Source organism: Narcine bancroftii, chromosome 1, assembly GCF_036971445.1.
Source record: "Narcine bancroftii isolate sNarBan1 chromosome 1, sNarBan1.hap1, whole genome shotgun sequence".
Taxonomy (NCBI): Eukaryota; Metazoa; Chordata; class Chondrichthyes; order Torpediniformes; family Narcinidae; genus Narcine; species Narcine bancroftii.
In genome coordinates, this window is record NC_091469.1 from 68,553,914 (window position 1) to 68,581,448 (window position 27,535).

The 27,535-nt window shown below is 41.4% G+C and overlaps 2 protein-coding genes across 3 annotated transcripts in view; one reads left to right on the forward strand and one right to left on the reverse strand.

Moving 5' to 3' along the window:
- Positions 1 to 27,535, forward strand: part of fancc (FA complementation group C) — a 191,967-nt gene that overhangs the window by 142,388 nt on the left and 22,044 nt on the right. For both annotated transcript variants that reach the window (XM_069929487.1, XM_069929480.1), the window contains exons 8-9: positions 6,834 to 6,990; positions 24,212 to 24,267. In XM_069929487.1, the coding sequence (XP_069785588.1) occupies positions 6,834 to 6,990; positions 24,212 to 24,267 (213 nt within the window). The remainder of the gene's footprint in view (positions 1 to 6,833; positions 6,991 to 24,211; positions 24,268 to 27,535) is intronic.
- The window catches only part of aopep (aminopeptidase O (putative)), a 329,712-nt gene continuing 319,801 nt past the window's right edge, over positions 17,625 to 27,535 (reverse strand). The window contains exon 18 of the transcript XR_011354682.1: positions 17,625 to 18,201. The gene's annotated coding sequence lies outside the window, so the exon portion shown is untranslated. The remainder of the gene's footprint in view (positions 18,202 to 27,535) is intronic.

Here is a 27,535-nt window from a genome sequence, read left to right on the forward strand (position 1 = left end):
ACAGACTTTTCATATTAATTTATGCTGCTCTGGTGTATCTGTAACGAGCTGGCCTCAAGCTGCTTTAGAGTTGGATCTAATTTATAGTGGAATGGTAACAGTTGTTGATGACTACAGACAATATGTTCCTTAATGAATAAAAAAATAATGGCCCCACTGCCGCTGGTGTGAACTCGTGGAGAGTGGGGAGCAAAGTCTCAATGCCCCCTGCGGGATCTAATGCCTGGTCCAACTGCCATCAGCTCTGTACAGGCTTTAAACGACCCGTTAAAGGAGCCAAACAAAGGTGGTTTAATTTAAAATCCTGTGACTGGGGGGGCCTGGCCCAAATGGTGGTGCTTACGACCGGCAGCAGCCACGAAGGGTTGCAGACCCTAGGGAAGCAAAGGATTGGAGCAGGGCACCAAAAAAATGGGGAGATCACACCAACCCCCATCCACTCCTTCGGTGGGGGCTCTGAGACTAAGAGCGCCCAGGAGGTGAGCTGTTGGTGACTCAAGGCGAGGCACCCTTGTAGATTGCAGGATACTGGTCGAAGGGCTCACATTAGGCTGCAGGCTGCTGGAGACTGGTTCAAGATTGGCTGAAGGAGTACCAGGTATAAGAACTGGAATACGAGAGCTTCCTGATCATGTCAGAGGTGTGTATCTGGAGCTTGCGTTGCTGATAATTTGACTGAAGGCTGTGGAGCCTGCAGGAGAGCTGGAGGTGAAATTGGACATTCAGTAGCCCTGGCAAGACCTCTCTTTTGCTTCTCTTTCTCTGGCTGTAAGGGGCACCTTGGCAGTTCTTATTGATAGTGAATTTTTGCTTTACTGAAGGAAATACTGTGTCATATCACATTGTTTTTTTTACATGACAATAAAATAATCATGACTCCTGAAAGGCAGTAATAAAACCCAGCAGCACTTCATGGCAGAAGTCAAACTATTTATTATTAGAGAAAAATAAAGCTGGGCAAATTTTATGCACCGCATTGTTCTTGCTAGAAATGTGACGACTGGTAAATTAAAATTGAAAGTAAATTTTGAAGTCTTCATATTACAGTACTTGAATGAACAGCACGGTGAGTACAAAGTAAGTTTTAACCATGAATTAGCTGCAAACTTTGTCTTTTACGGCCCCTTTCTAGGAGTGAGAAAAATTTTCCTTTCAATTAATTTTCTTCTATCATATTCCTGTATCTTGTGCCAACATAAGAACCAAGGTGACCTCTGCATTACAGGAGGGTTACATCCTAGTAAATGGTCAGTATTACATTTTCCCATATCGAGTAGCTGTCTAATCTGCTCATATGCCAAAAAACACACATTGGAAAATAAATGTACATTTATCCCAAGGGCTTCTATTGATATATTAAGAGTAAAAGGAAGGCAAGGAATAAAATTGGTCCTGTTGAAGATCAGAGCAGTATTCCATGCATGGAGCCAAAAGAGATGGGACAAATCTTAAATGGAATTTTTGTATTTGTATTTACTTGGAGACGGACATTGAGCCTACATAAGTGAGGCAAAACAGCAATGAATTCATGTCCCTTCTACAAATTACAGAGAAGTTGCCTGCTGTTTTGAGGCAAATATGGGTGGATAAATCCCCAGGACAAAATATTCTCTCAAACCATGAGGGAGACTAGTGCAGAAATTGCAGGGTATTTTCCCAGCAGAGATATTTATGGTCCTATTTATTTACCTTTTTTTTCCTCATAAATTATGTGATGGCTAATTTTATTTTGTATCTCAAGTTTTGCAAGGATGAATTTTGTTTTCTCAAAAGGTTAAAAGAAGGGGTGTCATCTGAATTGAATTTAACAATTTCCAGTAAACACCATTTATTTTCTCCACTGGTGTGGCTACACTTCTCTGTTAAAGTTTATGCTCTTTCTCATCGTCAACAAATTTTTTTTAATTTTTTTTTTATTTTTTATTTTTCACACCATAAATCACATTAGCCATGATATACACTTTTTCTTTTTCACACATATACAGTGACTTTTTCTCCCTCCCTCCTCCCAAGCCACCCCCCCACCCCCCCTCTCCCGTCCATTTTAGGTATACAATCTAGGTTGCATTAAACCAGTCAGACAATGGACTCAGTAGAATTTCTGGTGTATTTTTGTTGAATCGTCAACAAATTTTTAAAAAAAATTTATGCTTTACCTTTTCTGCCTCTGACTTTGGACTATATACTATACTTCACAGACGTTCGTTCTATTTTCTCTACCCTCTCTCCTCCTTGCAACTTAAAACATGTTTATATTCTCCTTATTTTCCAATTCTGATGCAGGGTTCTTGTCCTGAATTGTTGACCTAATTATCTCCATAATTACACTGCTTGACCTGCTGAGTGCTTCCAATATTTTATACAAAAATGCTGGAGAAACTCTGCAGGTCATGCAGCTATCTTACAAAAGATGAAGATATATAACCAACAATTCGAGCCTGAGTCCTTCATCAAGATATGAGCCAAAAGCTGGCAGGTGTCTGAATAAAATAGTCAGGGGGAGGGATAGGAGGAGGAGCACAGGCCCACAGGCAAGAGGTCATAGGAGGATATGGGTGGGAGGGCACAAGAGACCAAAGCTGAGAACTGATAGGGGAAGGAATAGATCTCTGAATGGAGAGGGCAGGGGGTGGAGAACTGGAGGAAAAGAGAGAGAGATGGGGAAGAGAGGGAGACAGGGGGATGGGGAAGAGAGGGAGACAGGGGGAAGGGGAAGAGAGGGAGACAGTGGGATGGGAAAGATAGGGGGATGGGGAACAGGGGGGATGGGGAACAGAGGGAGACAGGGGAGTGGCCTAACAGAAACCAAGAACTTCTCTAGTATTTTTGTGTAAACTACAGTCAACAGCGGCTGCAGATTTTCTTGTTTAACTGCTCCAGTTATGTTACATTCTGTTTTTGATTTTAATCTATCTCTTGATTCTCTTAATATTCAAAAGCCAAGTAGCCTTGAAGCACCTTGCTCAAATGCCCCTTCTTCAATTAAGCCTTGACACATGAGTATACTTTGAGCTATCTGACTATGGGGAGAAATGTGCATGTTATTTCTCAGCTGAGTAGGAAGTTTGAGATTCCCTTGCAAGTTTTGGTGCAAAAGTCCCAAAATTTCAGACAACTGTTTGCCAAGGAACTTCAAATGCACTCCCATCAATGGAGAGTGAAGTTTGGCATTCCCTAGCATCAGGTTAGATGTGGCGCAAGGATAGTTCTAGTTGCACAGGACTTGGGTAAGATTTGGTTAGTTTACCTTTATTTGAATTTAGTTTTTTTAAGTATTTTCCTTTTTAAAATTTGAAATAATTTTTTTAATTTCACAACTTATTTGTAACTGGTTTACCAGTAAACTATATCAGTGGAATGGTTTGCCACTGAACCAGCTTTGTGGCTTAGCCAGCTGCTAATATAGCTTCAGCAGTTGTTCATGTCCCACCCCCAAATATGTCTGTTCACATGTGGATAGCCTTCTTGCAGTGCCATTGGTTAAATTGGAGGCATTCTTGTTTATCTCAGCTGCCCTCGGGAAATCTATACCAGGTAAATGTGCAAATCTTTTCCAGCCCTCAATGCCATTATACGTTTCTAGATCCTTTTTGTAATATTGTGAGATCAGCAAATCTAGTCCAGACATGGGAAACTGTGCATCTTCTGGTCTCTATACTTGCCACCAGGTGCAGATATGGAAACCCACTGGGACATTTTAACTCTTCTGGAGAGATCTTTTTTCTGTCTTCATAGAATCAATGGATATATAGTGCAAAAGTTGGTTGTTAATTCAATCAAGTTTGCAACAGTTTTCCCATTCTTACACATCTCCTGCAATCTTTTGCTTTGACAAATGCAGCTGTGCTCATTGAATCAAATGGTGCATCTGAAATACTTCCTAATCATTGAGTGCAAAGGATTATCCTCAAATCATGGGGTGTAATGTCCAGGAAATCATGTCAAATCATATCAAACACATTTTCCTCAAGTTTTAGATATCATACTTTAAGAGTGCTGTGTAGGATATAAGAGACTTTGATCAGATGTTTCCAGAAATTATAGTTTCATGGAGAGACAAGAAATTATGTTATTCTTAGAAAAAGCAAAACAGAGGGGATTTGGTTGATGGGTTTAAAATTATTCAGGGTTTGGGCAAAGTAACTGAAGGTAAGCTGTTTCCAATGGCTCTCTGGTTGATAACCAAAGAAATAGAGGTGTCATACCATTTTTGGATCAGTTATACAATAAAACCTGAGAATGATTACCAATTAATGGCAAATTGAAGACACATTAGTTTCTGCAGGACCTGACTGGCCAGAAATTGTAATAAGTATATTTTGGATAGAAATTATATGTCAGTACTGTATTCAAAAGATACTTCACTCTCATCTGTTTTGAAGTGATTTCAATTCATTTCCAGATGTGAAAGGCAGGAGATCAAATCTTAAAAGTACAATTTTCATTGTGTGTTTGACCTCAAAAGATTTAACTTTGGTAAATGAATGTACTCGGGCTTTCTCCATATGTTTTGTTTAAGTTGGGGGGTAATTCTGATTTTTGTCTTTACTAAAGCACTACTTGATAAGTGAAAACAAAAATCTTGAGGAAAACGTGGAGGTAAATAATATAACCAACATTTTGGACCTGGGCCTTTCAGGATGTGAGCAAAATGCAGAATAAAAAGCCTGGGGGAGAAGGGAAGAAAGGGCAAGGGGAGGAGCACAGACAAAAGGTAATAATTGGAAATGGATAGGAGGAGAGGAGAGGAAAAGTGAGAATTGAACGGGGGAGGGGATGGCTCTGTTAATGCAGAGCTGGAGGAAAGGGGACCAAGGAACAGGTTTCAAGTCCCTCACTGTAAAGTTGCAATGTGTTCACAGAGTTAAGTCCCTAATGGAATGGGGAAAGCTTTTCTGGATCAGGAAAGCAGGGCTGATCGCTCCAGACATCCTCTGAGCCGATTGACAAGGCTTTGAGCAACATCATATGGTGAGATGAATGAGCCAGAAAAAATACTGGCCCTGAAACATCCTCTTGGAATTCTGGACAGTTGGCAAGACTTCTCCTCAGCTTTGCCATTTGTTAAAACTGTCAGTTCTGCTCGTGTTTCTGAATGTGCTGGCATTCAGAAGATTAAAAATAATAAAAATTTAAATATTCAAAATAATTAAAATAGTTTAAAATGTTATAAAAATCACTTATTATTTTTAAACATTAACCACTTTAAAATAGAACACAAGTAATTAAAAATAATGTAACTTCATCCTCAGATCCCTACTCATATAAAGAGGCTTGCATATCCTGCTTCAATTTGGATGTGATATGGGGTCCGACTTCAGATTTGCCATTGTAGTTGCTGGGGAGACTCGGCAAGCTGCTGTTCAGTTGTTGGACTCCATTGGAGAACTTGTCCATTAAGTCTGAGAGGTTCACGTTTGCAAAGTCCTGGAAATTGTATACACACCGAAAAATGTCTGTGGTTCATTGTGAACTGTGTGCAAAACCCACCAATGGCCATACAACACTGAATTGGGTAGGCAGCACTGGTGGAAATTTTGAATTCTGACCAGGAAGCAACTCACACCAAATAGTTTGGGTTGGAAATGACATATTTTTGAAAATAGTTGTTTGATTTTATAAAAGAAAATGGTGTTGGTTGCGGGATCCTCCCCCCCCCCTCCTCCCCTCACCTGTGGGAAAAATTAAATTGAGGATGCAGTTGACAACAAGGCAACTGCATTCAGCTTCAAATTCAGCAGAGAAGCTTTAAATCTGTGTTATTAGGGAACAAATGGAATTTTACATGATGTTTGGAGTTGGAGTGGAGAAGACGAGAATCAGAAAATTATATTCCACGATATTTTTAGTCTCCAGCCAATCTCTTGAGCGCTGTTTTATGAAATGTCGACAAAGCTCTTGATCTCCTCCATGGTTAAGTGGGAGTTTGAAAGAAACAAAGAGAAAGTAGCTTTTTTCCTGTTTGAGATTTGCCCAATTTTCCTGAGAAGTTAAAATAAGTGTTTAGAAGCATGCCTGAAAATTCTCTAGTCACGTTAATAAATGCATCTAGATTTATTTGAAAGTTAATATGTTGATAGCTGAACTTTAGCAACAAAGCAACTGAAAAATAAATCTTATTTAGAGGTGAAATGTTTCAGGAATTTTATGGCTTAATGTATAATTTACATAATTTGGCTCAGCGTTTTAACTTAAGAGAAAGGATATTTCTAAGATTTATTTTTGAAATTCAAAATCCTGTTAGTTCTGCATCATTTCTTTTGTTAAGGTCACCATTTGCAGCACATGTGAAAGAGGTAATAAAAGACTGAGGTTGAAATTTTTGAATGGGATCTTTTGAAGTTGGATTTACAATTTATATTTGGGTAATCTTCTGGCTGTGCATGCCATAGGATGGTGATGGTTCCTTTCAGTCATTTTGTGGGGTTTGATAGGATACCTCACTCCTCAGAAAGGAACAGTGTGTGTGTGAATGGATCTAGGTGAGTAGGGGTTGCACAGGTCCAGGCCCATCCTCTCGACATCCCCTCCCTGATCCAGCGGCATGGTGAGGTCCAAGACAGCTGGGGGAAGTTCTTTTGCAGTGAATGGCCAGACCAAGCTTCGATGCAAGGGATGCCCTTTCTGCGCTTCACGGCATGTGTTTGCTAGATGGCTGTTGACCCTACATAAGTGTTCGACCGTCTTGTTCTGCACCAGGCAAGCGTGGTGGGGGAGCAGTTTAGTCGCTGACTACTCGACTGCCCATTTAAGTAATCAATGAGATTTTAAATCACATCCAAAAAACATGCTAACACTTCCATTTTTATTTCATCCTTTTCCCATCTAAATAGGAAAAAGATCTTCCTGTCTGAATCTGCAATTATGAATTTATGGCTGCGTTATCTCCCTTGTCTGGAACAGACTATTCTGCATCTTACTGAATCTTTGGTGTCTAATCCATGTGCTTCGTTAGCGGATGTTGAAGCTATTATCACAGAATCGTTACTGGTATGTCTCTTATTTAAAAACAAACTATAGATGATTACATGTGGGGTTGATTTATTCTCCAGTGAATGTGTTCAATATGGTTTGAGAAGAATTTCAAGTTGAAAGATTTTAAGAAGAATCACATTGCCAAAACCCAAGGTGGCATATCTGCAGCAAGAGGATAAAAGAAATTATAAGGCTATTGAAGGGCAGGAGAGTATAATGGATATCTCTTTCTGAAAGCTGACACAGCGTAATAAGGTTAATGGCCTTATTTTGTATTGTAACATTCTATAAAGCTAAGAATCATAGGATGATACATCAGAAAAGATCTTTCCTGCCTATGAAAGAATTATTTAATTAATCTCTTTGGAATTTAACTCAAACAAGTATTAAGTGATGCATTTTGATTAGTTAAACCAGGACAAGACTTGCTCAGACCCCAAGGTGTGTTATTAAACAAAGAGACCCAGGGATTCCCTGAAAGTGGTGACGCTGATGGGCAAGTGGTAAAGGAAGATGTGACATTGAATACAAGAGTTAGGACATAATGTTGCAGCTGGATAGGATGGAGGTGAGACTGCATCTGGAATATTACATGCAGTACTGCTCACTGTACTGTAGGATGTGATTAAGATAGAGATAGTGGAGTAACGATTCTCAAGAGTGTAGTTAGGATTGGTGGTCTTGAGTTATAAGTAAAAATTGGACAAGTGTTTTCTGTTTTTCCTCGACGCAAAGAGGCTGTGGGGTGACCTTATTAGATATTAATAAAATCAGGAGCATGAATAAGGTCACAGAGGGTAGGGGAATCTATAACTAGAGAGCATAGCTTTAAGGTGAGAGGTGAAAGATTTAAAGGGGGACCTGATGGATGTTTTTCCACACAGAAGTTGGTGGGTAAATGGAACAAGTTGCTGGAAGGAGTGGTAGGGGCAGGTACAATTATAATGGTTAATAGAGATTTGGACAGATTCAAGGAGAGGAAATATTTAGTGAGATGTGGGCCAAATGCAGCAAAATGGTTCTAGCTCTGGAAGTCATCTTGGTCATCACATGAATTTAACCAAAGGGCCTCTTTCTGTACTGTATGATTATGACTCTAAGGAGACTTATTACCTTTCAAAGGCCAGTAAAGGATAGGTGATAAATGCTGGGCTTCCAATGACATCCACATCTGTAAACGAATTAAAGTAGCCAGTATTCTTAGTTTTGGAAAAGTATCTACTTCTGTATACTACAGATTTTTCTCTAACTTTACAGTATTTTTTTACTGCATTTTATTTCCAGTCGCATTTTGTTAAGATTCCTAAGAAACCTTTTACTGCCTCGTGGGGGATGTTCCAGTGCAGCAGAAATATATTCAATATTCCTTTATTGTCGTGTAATAAAGACAGTGCAGTATTGCATGGAATTTGCTTTCATCTGCTGAAAGACAGACAGATTTTCTATTGACAGAAATTGCCTGAAGTAGCTCTTACAATGAGAGAAAAAAAAGCAAAAGAGAGTCCCTCCAGATTCCCCAGTGTCCGTGGATTTGCCTTCAGCACTGCCGCAGCCCCTGTAGCCACAGAGAGTCCAGTCCAAACCTTCAGCTGCCCGAGCTCCAGATCTGAACCTCCAATATAATCACAAAACCTTCATCGCCCTCAACACCCTCTTGCATCTTGGTTCCACACCAACCAGTCTTGAGCCAGACCCCGGCTGTACGCTGCCTGGTGTGAATCCCTAGACTGCCGTCACCAGCAGCAAGCAGCCAACGCTATCATGTACAGTACAACTCTGATTGTCCAAAATGGTCAGGACTGGCCTAGATCAGATAAATGATTTTTTCAGAGAACTGGTCATGTTTTTAAAAAACAGTCCAGTAGCAGCAGCAAATCACTTGTATCAATGTTTAAATAACAACAAATAACAAGAGAAGGCTTTTTAAGCATTAAAATAATGTTTAATTCTCACCAAAAAAATGCTGGCCACTGCCAATCACCGAGACGAACGCAATGCGGTCGCCAGTCACCAAGATCACCCAACCACCACTGCTAATCCCAGACACGAACCCACTGCTGGCACTGATCCCTAGGGAGGCTTCCCAGGCCGGTGGAACACTCACTGGCGAGTCAGTGGGTTCCAGTCTCCCCGATCACTGGAGCTCCTGACACTGGAGTCCCGACTCCAAATCCTCCCCTAGGCCTACAGCAGACGCACACTGGGGAAGTAGGCCAAGGGGAGGATTCGGAGTCTATGTCAGTGTCTGGTGTGCTGAGGAGGGAGGGAAGAGGATAAGAAGAAACACCACTGAGCCTAAGGTCCCACTCCTGCCTGGGAGGCTACTCTCCTTGATGATGCTGGAACAAGGGACTCCAATGACCACATGTGGCTGGGAGACAATGGCATGCAGTTTGAGAGGGAGAGTTGGAGAGAAAGGTCAATAGGGGAAGGTAAAAAAAAAAATGCAAAGTGAGAGGGGAGAGAGTTACCTGAAACGAGGACAATCGTCATTCTAATTTCATGTCGGGTGAATTTTTTCAACCTGTGAGGACAATACGGCTCCGAAAAAATTTCAGGTAAATGAGATTTTCGAAGAACTGATTTTGTATAAGCAGAGTTAGACTGTATTTGTAAAAATAAAAAAATGAAGTTTGCAGTTTACATTAGAATCATAGTGTATTATAATAGCTTATTGATGATATATGATTGCATTTGATCTTGCACTCTAAATCATAGCCAGTGATCCCAAAGCAGGCCTTTCTTTTGTAATCTTGTAATGCCAGAACCATAAGGCAACAAAATGGCTGATTGTGTTCTGCAAGAAGGATGAAGGTTCAACTTGTGGCACTATGGCATGTTATTCCAGTACATTTGGCCTTTCTCCATGTTTGTTGGCATCACAGATTGTTATACTTGTCTAACATTGCTCAGTAATAAATGCTGGTCCATTTTTTTTGGATGTAGAATATGAAGATGCATTTGTTTGATTATTGTGTTGCTTTTAACAGTCAAGTTTGAAGCAGTAATTCCATAAATTACACATTATTGTTTCATTTATTTCTGTTAGTACTAGTTTTAGTGAAATATGGAACTGATGTCTTCTCAAAATGAATTGATTATAAATGAATAAATAGTTATCAGAAGCAGTGCATACACAATTTGAATTAAAATGAACAATATACATGCTCTCATGATTGAGCAGGTTAACTACTGTAACATACACAATAGATATTATAAAAGGAATAACAGTGAATTTGTATTGTGGTGTGCTTTAATCTATATCATTGCCAATTCAGTGCAGATTCCTTTTTAAAGAGTTCACCTTTAACCTTGGCACTCTCGTATTTGGCTACATGAGATTGTAGAATCTAGAATCTGGAGCTAAAAACGATCTTCTAGAAGATCGCAGGGGGTCAAGCATCATCTGTGGTGGCAAAGGGAGTGGTTGATGTTTCAGATCAAAACCTTACATCAAGACTGAGAACGTAGAGTGAAGATTGCCAGAATATAAACACAGTTTTGGTAACAAAAGGGGGAGGGATGGAGAAGATAAACAAAGGGAGATAGACCCTGGTGGACTTGAGTAGGAAAGGAACACTACTGGAGTGGAAAGTTCATTGTTCATGCCATTGGGCTGTAGGCTACTCAAGCAGAATATGAGGCTCTTCTATTCTGCTTTTGGGCTCTCTGAGGACAGACAGGTTGGTGTTTGAATGGAATGGGGAGTTGAAATAACATGTATCTGGAAGCTCAAGCTGGTTATTATGGACAGAGGGCAAGTGCTCTTCAAATGATCATCTTGTTTACACTATGCTCTACTTTAGTGTAGGCAAGGCAATTGTTACCAGGACTCATCACTCCTCTGTCTGGTTCCATCTCCTCATTATTCTACCTACCTACTTGGCTTTCTTCTCCCTCAGTTTATCATTCCCATTCCCTTCCCCTAGCTGATTCCATCTGCCCATCATTCCTTGCTGTCTACTTCCATCTATCACCTACCAACCTCTGTCATAACACTCCCCTCTCCCTCTTGCCTGTTTGGCTCTATTTGTTCATTCCCCCTCCCCACTGCCCCCCCCATCCCAACATATTGTTCAATCTATCACTTAGCAGCAGCCTCTCTCTCCCCCCTACTTGACCCCAAACGTTGACTATCCCTTTGTCTCCACAGATGCTGCTTGGACCTTTGAGTTCTTCTATCAGATTGATTTTATTTTATTAATTTATGAAACATGGGCAGAACTGGCAATGCCAGAATTTCTGGCTAAATTCTACTTGTCCTTTAAGATGATGGTGAGCCAGTTCTCTCTGTAGGTACGTTCACAGTACTATTAGGTAGAGAATTCCATCGTTTAGATTCATTGATAACAAAGAAGCAGCAATATAATTTCAAAACAGTAGGATATATTGGTATACACAGAAGGGAATGGGGAGCTGGAGGAAAGGAGACAGAAGGAGTGAAAAAGAGAGAGACATGGGAAGGGAGGATTACTGAAATGGGAGAAGTGTTGCTTTACTTGCAGAGAATGTTTGGGGCCCAAAATGGTGGTGAATGAAGAGGTGTGGGTGCAAGTGGGACATTTCTAGCAGCCATAGGTAGGTCAGTGCAGAGATAGGAAGATGTGTCTGTTGATGGGATCATGTTGTAGGAGGTGTAAATTGCATACCTACACTGCATTGACTTGCCGATGTTGATATCATCTGGTTGGAGAATGCCCAGATGGAGTATTAGGTGATTTGCTGGTAGCCTCGGTTTGACAGTACATGAGGCCATGTCGGTATGGGCATAGTATGTGCAATTAAAATGATAGGCCACTGGGAGATCTCTGTTAATACAATGAGCAGAGTTGTATTAACAGAGATCTCCCAGTGGCCTATCATTTTAATGATCACTCAATGAAGTCATCTCCCAGTCTGCATCCAGTCTCCTCTTTTGAGGAGGATATAATGGGAGCATTGACTGCTGCTCCCTTTGCTTCTCTCGCCAAATTTTATGAAAAAATCCGTTCCATCTGCTCCCAGGATGAGGTCTTCCATTTCAGAACATTCGAGATGTCCTCCTCCTTCAAAAAAATGTGGGTTCCCCTTACTGCCATCAACTTGCATCTCCTCCATTTGCTGCACATCTCCCCTGGCACCCTATGCCTCAAGATGCCACAAGGACAGGATTCCCCTTGTCCTCACCTACCAGACCTACCAACCCCTCCACATCTAACATTTTATCCCATCTACAACATGATCCCACCACCAGAGACAACTTGTCATCTCCTCCACTCTACACTTTCCACAGGGACAGCTCCCTCTGTGACTCCCTAATTCACTCATCCCTTCCTACTAATCACCCTCACGGTACCCCTGTGACAGCAAGAAATGCTACACTTGCACCCATACCTTGTCTCTCAACACCATTCGGGACTCCAAGCAGTTCTTCCAATTGAAGCAACACTTCACTTGAAAATCTGTGGGGATATTCTACTGTAACCAGTGCTTCCATTGTGACCTCCTTAACATTGGAAACTTGACACAGTCTGGAGATCGTTTCATTGAGCACCTTCATTCAGTCAACTGTACTAACATGGACCTACTAGTGGCCAACCATTTTAATTCCACACTCCGATCTCACACCTCGTGCACTACCAAACCAAGGCTATCTGCAAATTAAAGGAACAACATCTAATATTCTGTCTGGTCACTCTCCAACCAGATCACATTAATGTCGACTTTTCCAGATTCCATCAAGACCATAAGACACAGAAGCACAAATAGGTTTTTCAGCCCATCAACCTGCCTCGCCATTTAATCATGAGCTGATTCATTTTCCCTACTCAATTCCACTGCTTAGCCTTCATCCCATAACCCTTAATGCCCTAGCTAATCAATAACTATCAATCTCTGCCTTAAATACACCCAATGATCTTGTCTCCACAACAGCCTGTGGCAACAAATTCTATAGATTTACCACCCTCTGGCTGAAGAAATAGTTCTGTTCTAAGCTAATGCCCTTCGGTCCTGAAGTTGTGCCTTCTTGGCATAGACTCTCTCTCCATGTGGAAGCAACTTTTCCACATGTTCTCTGTCCATGATTTTCAACACTTGAAATGATTCAATGCGATGCACTCCCTCCTCATTCTCCTAATTTTCAATGAATACAGCCCAAGAGGTAACAAATGCTCCTCATATAGTAACCCTTTCATTCCCAGAATCATTCTTGTGAACCTCTTTGAACCTCTTTCAATGTCAGCACATCTTTTCTTAAATGAGGAGCCCAAAACTGCTCGCAGTACTCTGTGAGGTTTCACCAGTGGTTTATAAAGCCTCAACATCACATCCCTGTTCTTGTATTCTATTCCTTTAGAAATGAACGCCAACGTTGCATTTGCCTTCTTCACCACCATCTCAACTTCCATGTTGACTTTCAGACTATCCTGCACAAGGACTCACAAGTCCCTTTACATCGGAGTATTTTCAGTTTTCTCCCCATTTAAAAAATAGACTTCCCATTTTTTTCTTCCAAAGTGCATGACTGTACACTTTCCAATATTATACTTCATTTGCCACTTCTCTGCCCGTTCTTATCATCTGTCTGTTCTTCTGCAGCCTCCCTGTTTCTTCAACACTATCTGCCTCTCCACCTACCTTTGTGTGATCAAAATACTTGGCCAACAAGCCATAATTACACAATCCAAATCAAATCATTAAAATACAACATAAAAAGAAGTGGCCCCAACACCAACCCCTGTGGAACACCTTTCGCCACTGGCAACCAACAAGAATATGATTCCTGTATTCCTACTCTCTGTTTCATGCCAATCAGCCAATACTCTACCCATGCTAGTCTGTTTCCTGTTATACCATGGGCTCTTAACTTGTTAGGTGGCCTTTTGTATGGCACCTTAAAATCCAAATACACAGCATACACTGCATCTCCTTTATCTAGCCAGCTTGTCACTTCTTCAAAGAATTTCAGTGGGTTTGTCAAGCAAGATTTTCCCTTAAAGATATCATGGGCCTCCAAGTACTCTGTAACCTCATCTGTGACAATTAACTCCAACATCTTCCCAAACACTGATGTCAGGCTAACTGTCTATAATTTCCTTTCTGCTGCCTCCCTTTCTTGAATAGTGGGGTGATGTTGGTGATTTTCCAGACCTCCATGATCATACCAAAATTCATTGATTCCTGAAAGATCATTACTAATGCCTCCACAATCTCTACAGCTACCTCTTTCAGAATCCGAGGGTGCAATCCATCTAGTCAGGTAGACTTATCCACCCTTAGACCATTCAGCTCTCTGAGCACCTTCTCCTTTGAAATATTAACACCACTCACTTCTCTTCCCTGATACCCTTTGACATCTGGCACAGAGCAGACTGATGCAAAATGCTCATTTAATTCCTCTGCCATCTTGTCTCCCATTGTTATTTCTCCAGCATTATTTTGTAATGGTCGTGTATCTACTCTCACCTTTTTACTCTTTATATACTTTTTTTAAACATTTAAATTTAGACATATAGCATGGTAACAGGTCCTTTCGGCCCATGCCACCAATTACACCTAATTGATTTGCAACCCCCCCAGTACGTTTTGAAGGGTGGGAGAAAACCAGAGACCCTGGGGAAAACCCATGCATTCACGGGGAGAACGTACAAGCTCTGTGCAGACAGCGCAGGATTCGAGACTGTCCCAATCGCTGGCACCTAACAGCACTATGCTATCCATGCTGCCCCTTGAAGAAGCTTTTGGTATCCTCTTTGATATAATTTGTTGACCTACTTTCATACTTCAACTTTCCCCTCCTTATGAGTTTTTTAGTTGCCTTCTGCAAATTTTAAAAAACTTCCTAATACTCTTAACTTCCCATGAAATTTTGCTTTCTTGTATGCCCTCTTTTACTTTTGCGTTGATTTCCCTTGTCAGCCATATTTATGACATTTTTCCATTTGAATATTTCCTTTCTTTTGGTATGTTTTTATCCTGTTAAAATCCTCCATGACTGCATAAATTGCCCTTCTGACACACCTTTTCTATTTGCTGCTGTACTTTGTTCTCCACATCCTGGCTATTATTTGGAGGTGTTTATTTAATTCCCAACAGTGACTTTTTACCCTTGCCATTTCTTAACCACCCATAATAATTCTGATCCTGTCACCTCTTTCTAATCATTTATTGCTGTTCCTTACCAACAGAGCTACGCCATCCCTTCTGCTTACCTGCCTATCCTTTTGACATTAAGCTCCCAATGGCATCCAGCCACATCTCTGTGATGGCCACAACATCATACCTGCCAATGTGTAGCTGTACTATAAGGTCATTTTATTTCTTATGCTGCATGCATTTAAGTACAAAACCTTAAGCCCTTTATTTGTTACTTTCGACACTGTGTCCCTGTTTCATTGCAACTCATCCCTCTGGCCACAATTTTGCCCTATCTGCCTATACTGCCACACAAACACCCTACCAGCCGTCCCCTACTTGTACGCCAACAGCCTCTCCCCTGCCCCCAGCGAACCTATCTTAAAACCCCTCCTAACAGCATTAGCAAACCTCCCTGCCAGGACATTGGTCACCCTTGAGTTTAAGTGCAACCCATCCCACTTGTACAGGTCACCCGCCCCCAAAAAAGGTTCTAGTGATCCAAGAACTTGAAACCCAGCTCGCTGCATCATCTTTTAGTCACACATTAGTCTGCACTATCTTCCTGTTCTGACATTCCCTAGATCATGGCATTGGGAGTAATCCAGAGTTTACCACCTTGGAGATCTTGCTCTTCAGCCTCTTTCCTAAATCTACTTTTCAGGAGCTCTACCCACCTCCTGCCTATGTTATTGGTACCGATATGTACCATGACCTCTGACTGCTCACCCTCCCATTTAAGAATATTCTGCATAGAGACACCCTTGGAAGCAACACACTATCCTGGAGTCTTTTTTTGCGGCCTCAGAATCTCCTACTTGTTCCTCTGACTATCGAGTCCCCTATGACTATCGCTCTACTGGATTTCACCCTTCCCTTCAGAGGCTCAGAGCTGACCATGGTGCTATTGGTCTGGTTGCTGCCTGGCCCAGATAGGTCATCTGCCTCAGTAGTACCCAAAGGCTTACACTTGTTGTTGAGGGGAATGGTCACTGGAATACCCTGCCTGCCTATTCCTTTTCCCTCTTCTAATTGCCATCCAGTTACCTTCTAGCTGTGATTGAGTGCCTGTAATTCCTGTCCCTTATCCCCTCAGGCTCCATAATGATCTGGAGTTCATCCAACTCCAGCTTCAGTTGCCTCACACTGACTGTTAGGAGCTGGAGTTGGATGCACTTCTTGTAGATCAAGTTATCACAAATATTGTTCGCTCCTGTGACTTTCCATATTCTGCAACAGAAGCACGTCCCTGCCCTGGCTGTTAAAGAGCAAAGAGTTAGAAAAAAACTGTCCATACCTTGCTTCAACTCTCATACCTCCACTTCAGTCTCTGTTCACCGAAGCCTCAAATCAAAGCCTCAAACTCCCCCTCCTCTACTGGGCCACCCATTCACTGGCCCCTTCCCTGAGTCTCTCTCTTTCCCTATCTCTGTGTATCCTTTCTTCCAGCTTTCCACCTCTTTCCCTCCCTCCCCCATCAATTCTCACCTTTTTTTATTCTACCCTCCCACCTATATCCACCTTTGACATCTTGCCTGTATTCCTCCCTCCTTTCCTCTCCTTCCCCATCTTTTTATTCTTGCCTATTATGCTGTGTGGCCTGCTGAGCTTCTCCAGCACTTTTATGTATCGCACTACAGTCACAACTTCTGCAGATTTACCTATTTGACTTAAATTATAAAACAATTATTCTTTAATAAAATGTTGTAAGGCACATTCTACCCTTCTCTGTTATAGTTGATTTGTAAATTTAAAATTGCTTGTTAAAGACTCTGTTATTGGTTCCACCCTTAATGATTATATAATCATCATTATATAATATAAAAGATGGCAGAGGTCGACAGCATCGAGTCCACGCTGCTGAAGATCCAGCTGCGCTGGATGGGTCACGTCTCCAGAATGGAGGACCATCGCCTTCCCAAGATCGTATTATATGGCGAGCTCTCCACTGGCCACCGTGACAGAGGTGCACCAAAGAAAAGGTACAAGGACTGCCTAAAGAAATCTCTTGGTGCCTGCCACATTGACCACCGCCAGTGGGCTGATAACGCCTCAAACCGTGCATCTTGGCGCCTCACAGTTTGGCGGGCAGCAGCCTCCTTTGAAGAAGACCGCAGAGCCCACCTCACTGACAAAAGGCAAAGGAGGAAAAACCCAACACCCAACCCCAACCAACCAATTTTCCCTTGCAACCGCTGCAATCGTGTCTGCCTGTCCCGCATCGGACTGGTCAGCCACAAACGAGCCTGCAGCTGACGTGGACTTTTTACCCCCTCCATAAATCTTCGTCCGCGAAGCCAAGCCAAAGAAAAAAAAAGAAAAAAGAAAGATTATATAATTACTGGTTAGATTTGTTGTGACTTCTATACGTGGTTTGAAAATGTATTTTTAAATAATTATGCTTTTGTCAGGTATAAGAACAAGAAAACAAGCAAAGTGATAGATATGAAAATTTTCATTAATCACATGCTCCAAATTTATAATAATATGAATTATTCTTTTGAGTGCAACCACAGGAGATAAAACATTGCCCTTTTGTCTACTCACTTCCCTCCCATCAAGAGCCATAAAACTTCTTTCCAGGTAAAGCAACAAATTACTGATTATACATACTAATTATTTGCTGTTTTAAATATAGTCCCCTCTAGAATACACACAGATTGAGTGAGGACTGAAGAACACTTTCATTCTATCTGCAAGTTTGCCAGAGTTACCAAGTATCTGTTACTTAAAGCAAAAAGCAATCTGCTAGAGAAACTCAGTGGGAGAAAAAGAATGACTAGTGTTTCAGGTTGGAAAGATTCCAACTTTGAAAGGTTCCAACCCGAAACATTAACCATTCTTCCTCCAGCATATTGCTCCAAATGCCACATCTACAATCTCTTGTCTGGCATCTGTCATTCCATTCTTCCTCTGATCCTTCTGCTTCCTATCCACAGTTGTGTGCTGCACAAAGGAAGTTAGTAGCCGGAGTACACTCATCACAGTTCCACAACGTTCATGCAGTTTTTATCTCAAGGCAGTGTCCTGGGGCAAATTACCTTGAATTGGAATTGCTTCCTTTCCTGAGTGGTGACATTTGCTCTTCACGGTGTTCAGTTCCATGTCATTCTTGATAAATAAAAAAGAAAAAGCCATGAAATTCAGTGTTTTGCGGCAGTATCATAGAGCAAACATGCATATTATAACCACCTTACGACATTACTATTAAAAAAAATAAAAAAATAACAATAATAATGCATGAAAAGTAAGTGTCTTTGGTTCATTGATTCATCAGGAATCTGATGACAGCTGATCAGAAATTAGATGGACTAACCGAGCAAATATAATGGCTACAACAGAAGGTCAGAGGCTAAATAATCTATGATAGTGAACTATTTCCTGATTCTCCAAAACCCTTCCACCATCTATAAAGCATCCTGTGCCGAAGAGGAGAGGGTGAAATTGAGGTGGAATGGAATTACCTACCTGCCCTGTGAGCTAATGCACTAAATGCCTTCATAATTGTGGTGTATTTTAGTTCCACCATTGCACTAATCCAAAAAAAATCTCATGTCATATATTCACAGCTCCCTCCACTCATCCTGTCAATCACTGGTATGAAATAATTTGGCAATCAACCCAAAACCTCAGTTTTACCTCTGCATTGGAAACATCACATACCAGCTAGTCAGTCACCAGTAGCCAAAACAGGCAGCTTGAACTTCACCTCATAGATCAAGATAAATGTTGACTGAGGAGAAGACGTGAAGGATGAGAAGCAGAGGTGGTTTGAGCTGAGTCACCACTCCCACATCACATTTTTCCATAACCCTTTATCAGTCACTCTATGCTTTTCTGCTGCCAACATGCTGGACTATGCTGATTGAGATGGGCTAAACCATCAATCATCCTATTTATGGTGCTATTCATAATGTGCAAACCATTACTGAAGATGTGATTGAGCTCAGGTGAATGATTTATTTGACAATGACATCAACTTCAATTAAATAAACAGATACCGTGGTTTAAGTCAAAACATAATACTGGAGAAACTCAGCAGGTCAAACATTGTACTTTATAGAGCAAAGAGAAAGATATATAACCAATGTTTTGGGCTTGAGCCCTTCATCAAGGTATGGAAAAATGTGGGCAGTCACCTGGGGGTGGCAGGAGCACAGTCCCAAAGTCAGGAGCGATAGATGGAAAAGGGATGGAGGGCATACCAGCAAGCGGGGGGGGGGAATGGCTCTGTGAATGGAGAGGGAAAGGGTGAAGGGCTGGAGGAAAGAAGACAAAGGGGAAGGGAGGGAGAAAGGAGAGCAGACTAGCGCAAACCGGAGGAGTAGATGTTAATACAATCCAGTTGGAGAATGCCCAGATGGAAAATCGTGCTATTCCTCCAATTTGCAGGTGATCTTGGTGGGACAGTACATGTGGGCATGGGAGTGGGGCGTGGAATTGAAGTGGTTGGCAAGTGGGAGATCCCTGTCACTGATGCGGAGAGAGCGAAGGTGCTTAGTGAAGCAATATCCCAGTCTTCCCCCACCTTAGCAATGTAGAGAAGGCCACAATGGGAGCATCAGATGCAGTAGATAACTCCCCGGATACACGTTAAATGTTGCTTCACTTGAAAGGACTGTTTAGGGCCACGAGTAGTGGTGAGGGAGGAGGTGTGGGCGCAGTGTGGCACGTGTTTTGGCTACGGGGGAAGGTGCCGGGGGATTCCCCTTGTCCTTATTTGCCACCCCATTAGCCTATGCATCCAATGCATTATCCTCGATAATTTCTGCCAACTACAACATGATGCCACAACTGGGCGCATCTTCCCCTCTCCGCCTTCCATAGGGACCACTCCCTCTGTGATACTTTTGTCCACTCATCCCTCTCACCAAGTGGCTTCCTCTTCCACCACCATCAGCTCAGCCCTGACCAGCATCTCTTCCATTTCCCACTCATCTGCCCTGCCCTGGCCCCCTCTACAGACATAACAATGCAGAATTCCCCTTGTCATTACCTTTACCCCCACCCCCACACCATCCTCTGCACCCAACATATTATCCACCACCTACAACATGATCCCACTATTAAACATCTTCCCCTCTCCTCCTCTCTTCACTCCCTCCATGACTCCATCATCCACTAATCCCTCCCCACCAATCAACCCCCTATCACTTTCCCCTGTGGCTGCAGGAAGTCCCATATTTACACCCATGCCTCCTCCCTCACCACCACTTGGGGCCCCAAACAGTCCTTTCAAGTGAAGCAACACCACATGTGTATCTGTGGGGGTAATCTACTGCATTTGGTGTTCTTTTTGTAGCTAGTTTGTTCCTCGCTGGAGCCTCATTTCTGTGAGGGGTGCTGGACAAAATGGCGACTATGTCTTTCTTACAGTAGACAAAGTTAAAGAATTTCATGTGTGTTATATTCTAGATGTAGTATAACGTGACAGTAATGGAACCTTTACCTTTCTCTACATCAGAGAGACTGAATGTAGTCTCTGTCCGTATCTGTGAGAGGAATCTCCCAGTGGCCAACCACTTCATTTCTGCACCCCACTCCTATGCTCATGTATGTCCATGGCCTCATGTATCCCACCAAGACCACCCTAAAGAGCATGGTATAGGAGGTATGGTATTAATGTGGATAGAGGGACAAGAAGCAAAGGGTAGGAATAAATGAGTTCTTTTCAGAATGGCAGCCAGTGACTAGTGGGGTACTGCAGGGCTCAGTGCTGGGGCTGCAGTTGTTTACGATATATATCAATAACTTAGATGTGGGAATAGATAGCAGTAGCTCAAAATTTGCAGATGATACGAAGTTGGGTGGCAGGGTTATCTGTGTGGAGGATGCTAGGAGAGTGCAGGGTGATTTAGACAAGTTAGGTGAGTGGGCCAGGATGTGGCAGATGCAGTTTAATGAGGATAAATGTGAGGTTATCCACTTTGGAGGTAAAAACAGGAAAGAGGATTATTATTTAAATAGTATCTGTTTAGGAAAAGGGGAATGTTGCCGTGAATCAGTCATTGAAAGTGGGCGTGCAAGTGCAACAGACGGTGAGGAAGGCGAATGCATGTGGGCGTTCATAGTGAGAGAATTTGAGTACAGGAGTGGGGATATCCTGCTGCAGCTGTAACAGGGCCTTGGTGAGACCACACCTGGAGTTCTGCGTACAGTTTTGGTCGCCTTATTTGAGGAAGGATATCCTTGCTTTGGAGGGGGTGCAGAGAAGGTTCACTAGGCTGATACCGGGGATCGAGGAACTCGTATATGAAGAAAGGTTGGATAGACTAGGCTTGTATTCTCTGGAATTTAGAAGATTGAGGGTGGATCTTATAGAAACATAAAATTCTTAAAGGTTTAGACAGACTAGACACAGGAAGGTTGTTTCCAATGCTGGGAAAAATCAGAACCAGGGGCCATAATTTAAGGATAAGGGGGAAGTTTTTTAGGACTAAGATAAGGAAAAATTTATTCTCTTAGAGAGTGGTAAATGTGTGGAATTCTTTGCCACAGTAGTTGAGGTCGGTTCCCTGTCAATATTTAAGTGTAGATTAGATTTGGCCCTTGTGTATTAGGGGGTTTGGGGAGAAAGCAGGAACTGGGTACTGATCAGCCATGATCATAATGAATGGTGGTGTTGGCTTGAAGGGCCAAATGGCCTACTCCTACATCTATTTTCTATGTTTCCTTTGTGGCTTTATCATTATCTTGCTGAAGGATAAAGCACCATCCAATGAGTTTGAAGGCATTTGTTTGAACATGAGCAGATAAGTTATTATTGTACATCTAAGAATTCACTTTGCTACAGCCATAAGCAGTTACATTATCAATGAAGATAAGTGTTCCAGTACCTGTGACAGCCGTTCATACCCAGGCCATAACACCCCCATCAGCATGTTTAACAGATGAGATGGTATGCTTTGGATCTTGGGCAGTTCCTTTATGCCTGCACACTTTAATCTTGCTGTCACACTGATGCTGGTTAATCTTGGTCTTGTCTGTCCACAAGATCTTCTTTCCAAAATTCTGCAGGCTCTTTTAAATACTTCTTGGCAAACTGTAATCTGGCCATCCTGTTTCTGTGCTTAACTCGTGGTTTGCATCTGTATTTCTGTTCATAACTGTTCTGCAGACTGTAGTCATTGACATATCTTCACCTGCCTCCTGAAGAGTGTTTCTGACCTGTCGGACAGGCATTTGGGGATTTTCTTCACTATAATGAGAATTCTTCTGTCATAAACAGTGGAAGTTTTCCTTGACCTACCAGTCCCTTTGTGATTACTGAGCTCACCAATACGCTCTTTCTTCTTAATGATGTTCCAAACAGTTGATTTGGTAATGGATCTTACTGTTTAATTGTTTTTTCAGTCTCATAATGGCTTTTTTTTACTTTTATTGGCATAACTCTGGTCCTCATGTTGAAAAATGGCAACTATAGACTCCAAAGGTGATCAAAAGCTTAGAAGTAAGCCAAGCTCTCTTATACCTGCACCAATGGAGCAATTAAACATACCTGAGTCATAAACAACAACTTGTATTTTCATTAAATATCGCTTAGAAACTGAAAGTGACCTTAAAATGCTGATGGATAGCTAGACTTTGTACTACATTCAAAATAGCATTCAAGTTAGACGTTTTTATATGGTTAATGTCAGTCAGAGCTCTGGAGAGTGTTGTAGAACAGAGAAACTTATGGATGTAAGTGTATTAGCTCTTAAAAGTGGCAACGCAAATAGACAAGATGGTGAAAAAGATGTTTTGCACACTTGCCTTCATTGGGAGGTGTTTTGAGAACAAAAGATAGGCCCCATGATTCAAATGTGCAAGACTTTGGTGAGACCAGAATTGGAGTACTGTGCACACTTCTCGTCAACCAGCTGTAGGAAGGACATCAATAAGTTGGAGGGGGTGGAGAAGGGATTCATCAGGATGCTGCTGGGACTAGATGGCTTGGGTTTATGGAAGACGTTAGATAGGCTGTGTCTATGAGGGGCATAAATAAAGTGAATCCAGGGTAGATTATTGTAGTCGAGGGCATTGTTTTAAAGTGAGAGGGGAGAGATTTAAGAGGGAACTCAAGGGCATGATTTCAATCGGAGGGTGGTCCATATCTGAAATGAGCTGCCAAAAGAAACTAAAAACTGGAACAATTTTGACGTTCAAACAACATATGACTAGATATATGGATAAGGTGGGTTTAGAAAATATGGACCAAAGAGAGGCAAATGGGAGTAGCCCAGACTTAGATTGCATGAACGAGCTGGTCTGAAGGGCCTGTTCCTTGCTGTGTGACTCTATTGGTCTATGATTGAGTGATTATACCTTTGTGTTCACTGGTGTATTAGAATTGTAGCTTAGGTAAGCAAACATGGCAGACAAATTGTGCGCAATCAGCTCTTTAAACAGCAGTTTCGCAATTGGCCAGTTGACTGATGATGCCCAATGGGCAATAATTAGTGTGCAGGATTTTGACAGACTCTTTGAACAGTCACACCTGAACTAACAGCTGATGCTTTCTTTCACGCTGTTTTAAAAAAAATCACTTCTGGCAATGCAGCTTTTACTTTGTACTATTTTGAGGCTTAAAGTCATTATTTTAACTTTGAGATATAAACAATATAACTGGAACTAAGCTGACAGTATAAAGTATGTTTAAATGGAAATATTAATTTATTGATTCAGTTTTTTGTATATTAATTTTAAGTTAATTAATATTAATACAGAAGATAAGTGGTCAAAAATAAGGAATGTTAGGTTTATAATTTCTTGATTAAAATAATTGTTGAAATGTGTGTGAAGTAAATATGAATAATTTTCTTTTATCTTGAACTTTTTAAATAAAGTTAACTTGCTTTAAGGGCATACTTGCTTAAAAAAGAATATTCAGCATTGGTTTAAATTCAGAATTTTGGATATGGTTGCAGTGTTGGAATACATTAACTCAGAATGTTAAACAGAATATTTATGGAACTGCAGTGATATTCAAGATGTGCCTTGTGTGAAAACCTTTCTATTTTCAGCTTGAGAACTTCAGTGATAACTGGCTTTCTAAATGAAATTAAGTGTACAATTGTTCAATCAAACAGCAATTTATACAAGAGCAACAATTCCATAAATATATTCTCTTTTATTGCAGCCCAAAGTATCAGCCTATCATCCATCATTATTTAGGGTAATTGACGATCTTTTCAGGTAAGAATAATGTTGCTTTATTTATTTAAATAAGCATTACACAAATCAAAGTTTTAAAAGATTTTTTTAACATTTTAATTTAGAAATATGAATGCAATTCATAAAATGACATTCAAATAAAAAATAATGATATTCTGTATCTCAAATGGCCTAGAGCAGTGGTTTTCAAACTTTTTCTTTCCACTCACATACCACCTAAAGTAATCTCTATGCCACAGGTGCTCTGTGATTAGTAAGGGATTACTTAAAGTGGTATGTGGGTGGAAAGAAAAAGTTTGAAAACTAGTTTTAATCGTACCTAATTAACTCTTTATGTGCAAGGATTCATAACTCCAAAGGAAATGGGCCAATGGCAATTTTTCCCAAGCAAAATATTTAAGTTACAATTGGGTCTAGAGCAGTGGTTCACAACCTTCCCTTCCCACTCACATACCACCTTAAGTAATCCCTCACTAATCACAGAGCACTGATGGCATAGGGATTACTTAAGGTGGTATGTGAGTGGAAAGAAAAGGTTTGAAAACCACTGGCCTAGAGTAAAAGATGAGAGAATTATACTTAAATTATTTTGAGTTTCATTTGGATCCCATGTGTCTAATTTCTGTCTGCTCATCCATTCAATTTGTTGACGGCATTCTACCCATAACTCTTGATCCCTCTTGCCTTATTGATGACATTTAACTTAAATATATTGAATGATTTAGCTTCAGCTGCTTTGTGTCGCAAAGAATTCCACAGCTTTGACAAATGATGTATCCCTTAATCCTTTCTGCTGTGATTCCTGGTCTGAAATGCCCAATTGACCTGATTTGTCTTCATACATCAGTTCTGCCATTGTAGAAATCAGCCAGGTGAACATTCATTGAACTCCCTCCACAAGAAGATCATCCTTTATCAGATAAAATTATGAAAACAACACACTACATTCAAATTTTATTGTAGTGAATACTAGTACACCGTTTTTTTTTTAAATTATGCACCTGCATGCTATCTTTAACAAGTGGGCACAAGGGTTCCCAGGCCTCACAGTATTTCCTGCTTTCCAGTCTATCACCATTCAAATAATAATTTGCTTTCCTATACATCTTTATACAGGTACACGATCCTTTATCCGGAACCCTTGGGGGACAGTGTGTTCGAATTTTGGATTTTTATGGATTTCGGAAAGCCACATTTAAACCCACCCGAATTGTGCTGCTGTATCCACCCCACCCCCTCGCGCTGCCGGTCTCCCCCACCCCGGACCGCCTGAATCACGCTGACTGTCTCACCCCCCTCGCAGGCCCAACTCGCGCTGCCGGTCTCCCCCCTCGCTGGCCCGACTCGCGCTGCCGGTCTCCCCTCGCCCGCCCGACTCACGCTGCCAGTCTCCCCAACGCCCACGCGATTCTCGCTGCTGGTCTCTCCCTTGCCCGCCCGACTTATGCTGCCTGTCTCCCTCGTCCGCCCAAATCGCGCTGCCAGTTCCCCCTCGCCCGCCTGACTCTCGCTGCTGGTCTCCTCCCCCTCGACAGCCCGACTCACACTGCCGGTCTCTCCCCCCCTCCCCCTCTCCTCTGCCCAGCTCGTGCTTCCGGACTCCGCCCCCCCCCTTGCCTGCCCGACTTGCGCTGCCGGACTCCGCCCCACCCCCCCTCGCCTGCCCGACGTGCTGCCGGTCCCTCTCGCAGTTTCTGGATTTTAGATGTCCGGATAAAGGATCGTGTACCTGTATTACCTTCTAGTCCCACAGTGCTCTTTTATTGCTTCATCTTCCTTAATTGAAGAAATTTGATATTTTCCAGGATAATAAATAGTGAGAGTGTCTTGGTAAAGTCTTGAGAAAGTATTCAAGAAATCCCCCCATCAAATGCAATGTGGTCAGATGTGTCCAGCAGTAAATAATGAAAGCTGAGCATGGTTTGTTTTGCACAGTCACCTCCAGAACCAATTTTAATCTGTTCCTTTGCTAGCAGTGAGAAGCTCAATTGTAATGTTCACCAATGAAATGAATGGAACACATTTAATGATTATTGGAATGTATTTTGGAGACATAAAAGACTGCAGTTTTTTGGAATCTGGAGCAAAAATTAAAAATGTGTTGTAATATTAATAAGTTAGATTCAATACAATTTTTACGTTAACAATCTCATTACGAATATCATGGTGGGTATTTTTTTGGAAATAATAGTTATTTTTAAATTACAGAACTCATTGATTCACTACTCAATTTAAATGGATTATACTTGGATTGAGCACTGTGAAAAATCTCTTTGAAAGTCGTCTCCTGTTCCTCAACTGTCCCACCAGAGAACCTGTATTCCCAGCTACGATCACCAACTTCTCCCTCAACTTTGTTTAGGCATAATAAGCCAGTTTTAGATTGAACTGTTGGAACCTCTGTTTGTACAGAAAATGTTCAGTAAACATATATTGCAGTTAAAAAGAAAAAACAGTAAGGGTTCGGAGAGTTACCCTTGGATAACTAACAAAATAAAGGAAGGCATCAAACTAAAAGCTTATGCACACAAAGTTGCCAAGAGTAGTGGGAAACTGGAAGATTGGGAAAACTTTAAACAAAGAACCATTAAGTAAGCAAAGGGAAGATAGATTATCAAAATTAACTAACTCAAAATATAAAAACAGTAAAATTTTTGTTATATAAAATGGAAAGGGTTGCTAAAGTGAGTGTTGGTACTTGGAAGATGTAAATGGGGAATTGATATTAGGTTATGTGGAAATGGCCATGGGCTTGCACAACTATTTTGTGTCGTTCTTCATGGTGGAAGACACGTCTAACATGCCAAAGAGAGATGTAAAGGATGCAATGAGAGTTGAGGACCTCAAGGTAAATCATGATCACTAAAGAAGTGCTGAGCAAACTAGTGTGACCACAAATAGTTAAATCCCCTGGTCCTGACAGAATGTATCCCAGAGTAGTAAAAGAAATGGATACAAATTCTTCCATCAGGTGGGTGCAGTATGGATTCGGGAAAGGCGGGTCCTGTTCGACAAGATTACAGGAATTCTTTGAGGAGAGATCAAGTGCCCTGAGACTCGTTGGAATTTAGAAGAATGAGAGATCTCCTAGAAATATATAAAATTACAAAGGCAGGAATGTTGCCAACCCTCCTAAGAAACAGGAAAATTTGCAGGGCAAGCTGACCCCGGGACGCTTTCACACCGCACTATTATTTTTAGGAAATTTTTACATAGAACTCTAATTGCGCAGTTAGTAATGGAGAATGGATTTGATTTTCGAATGCTGGCCCTGCAACTCTGTGGTTAT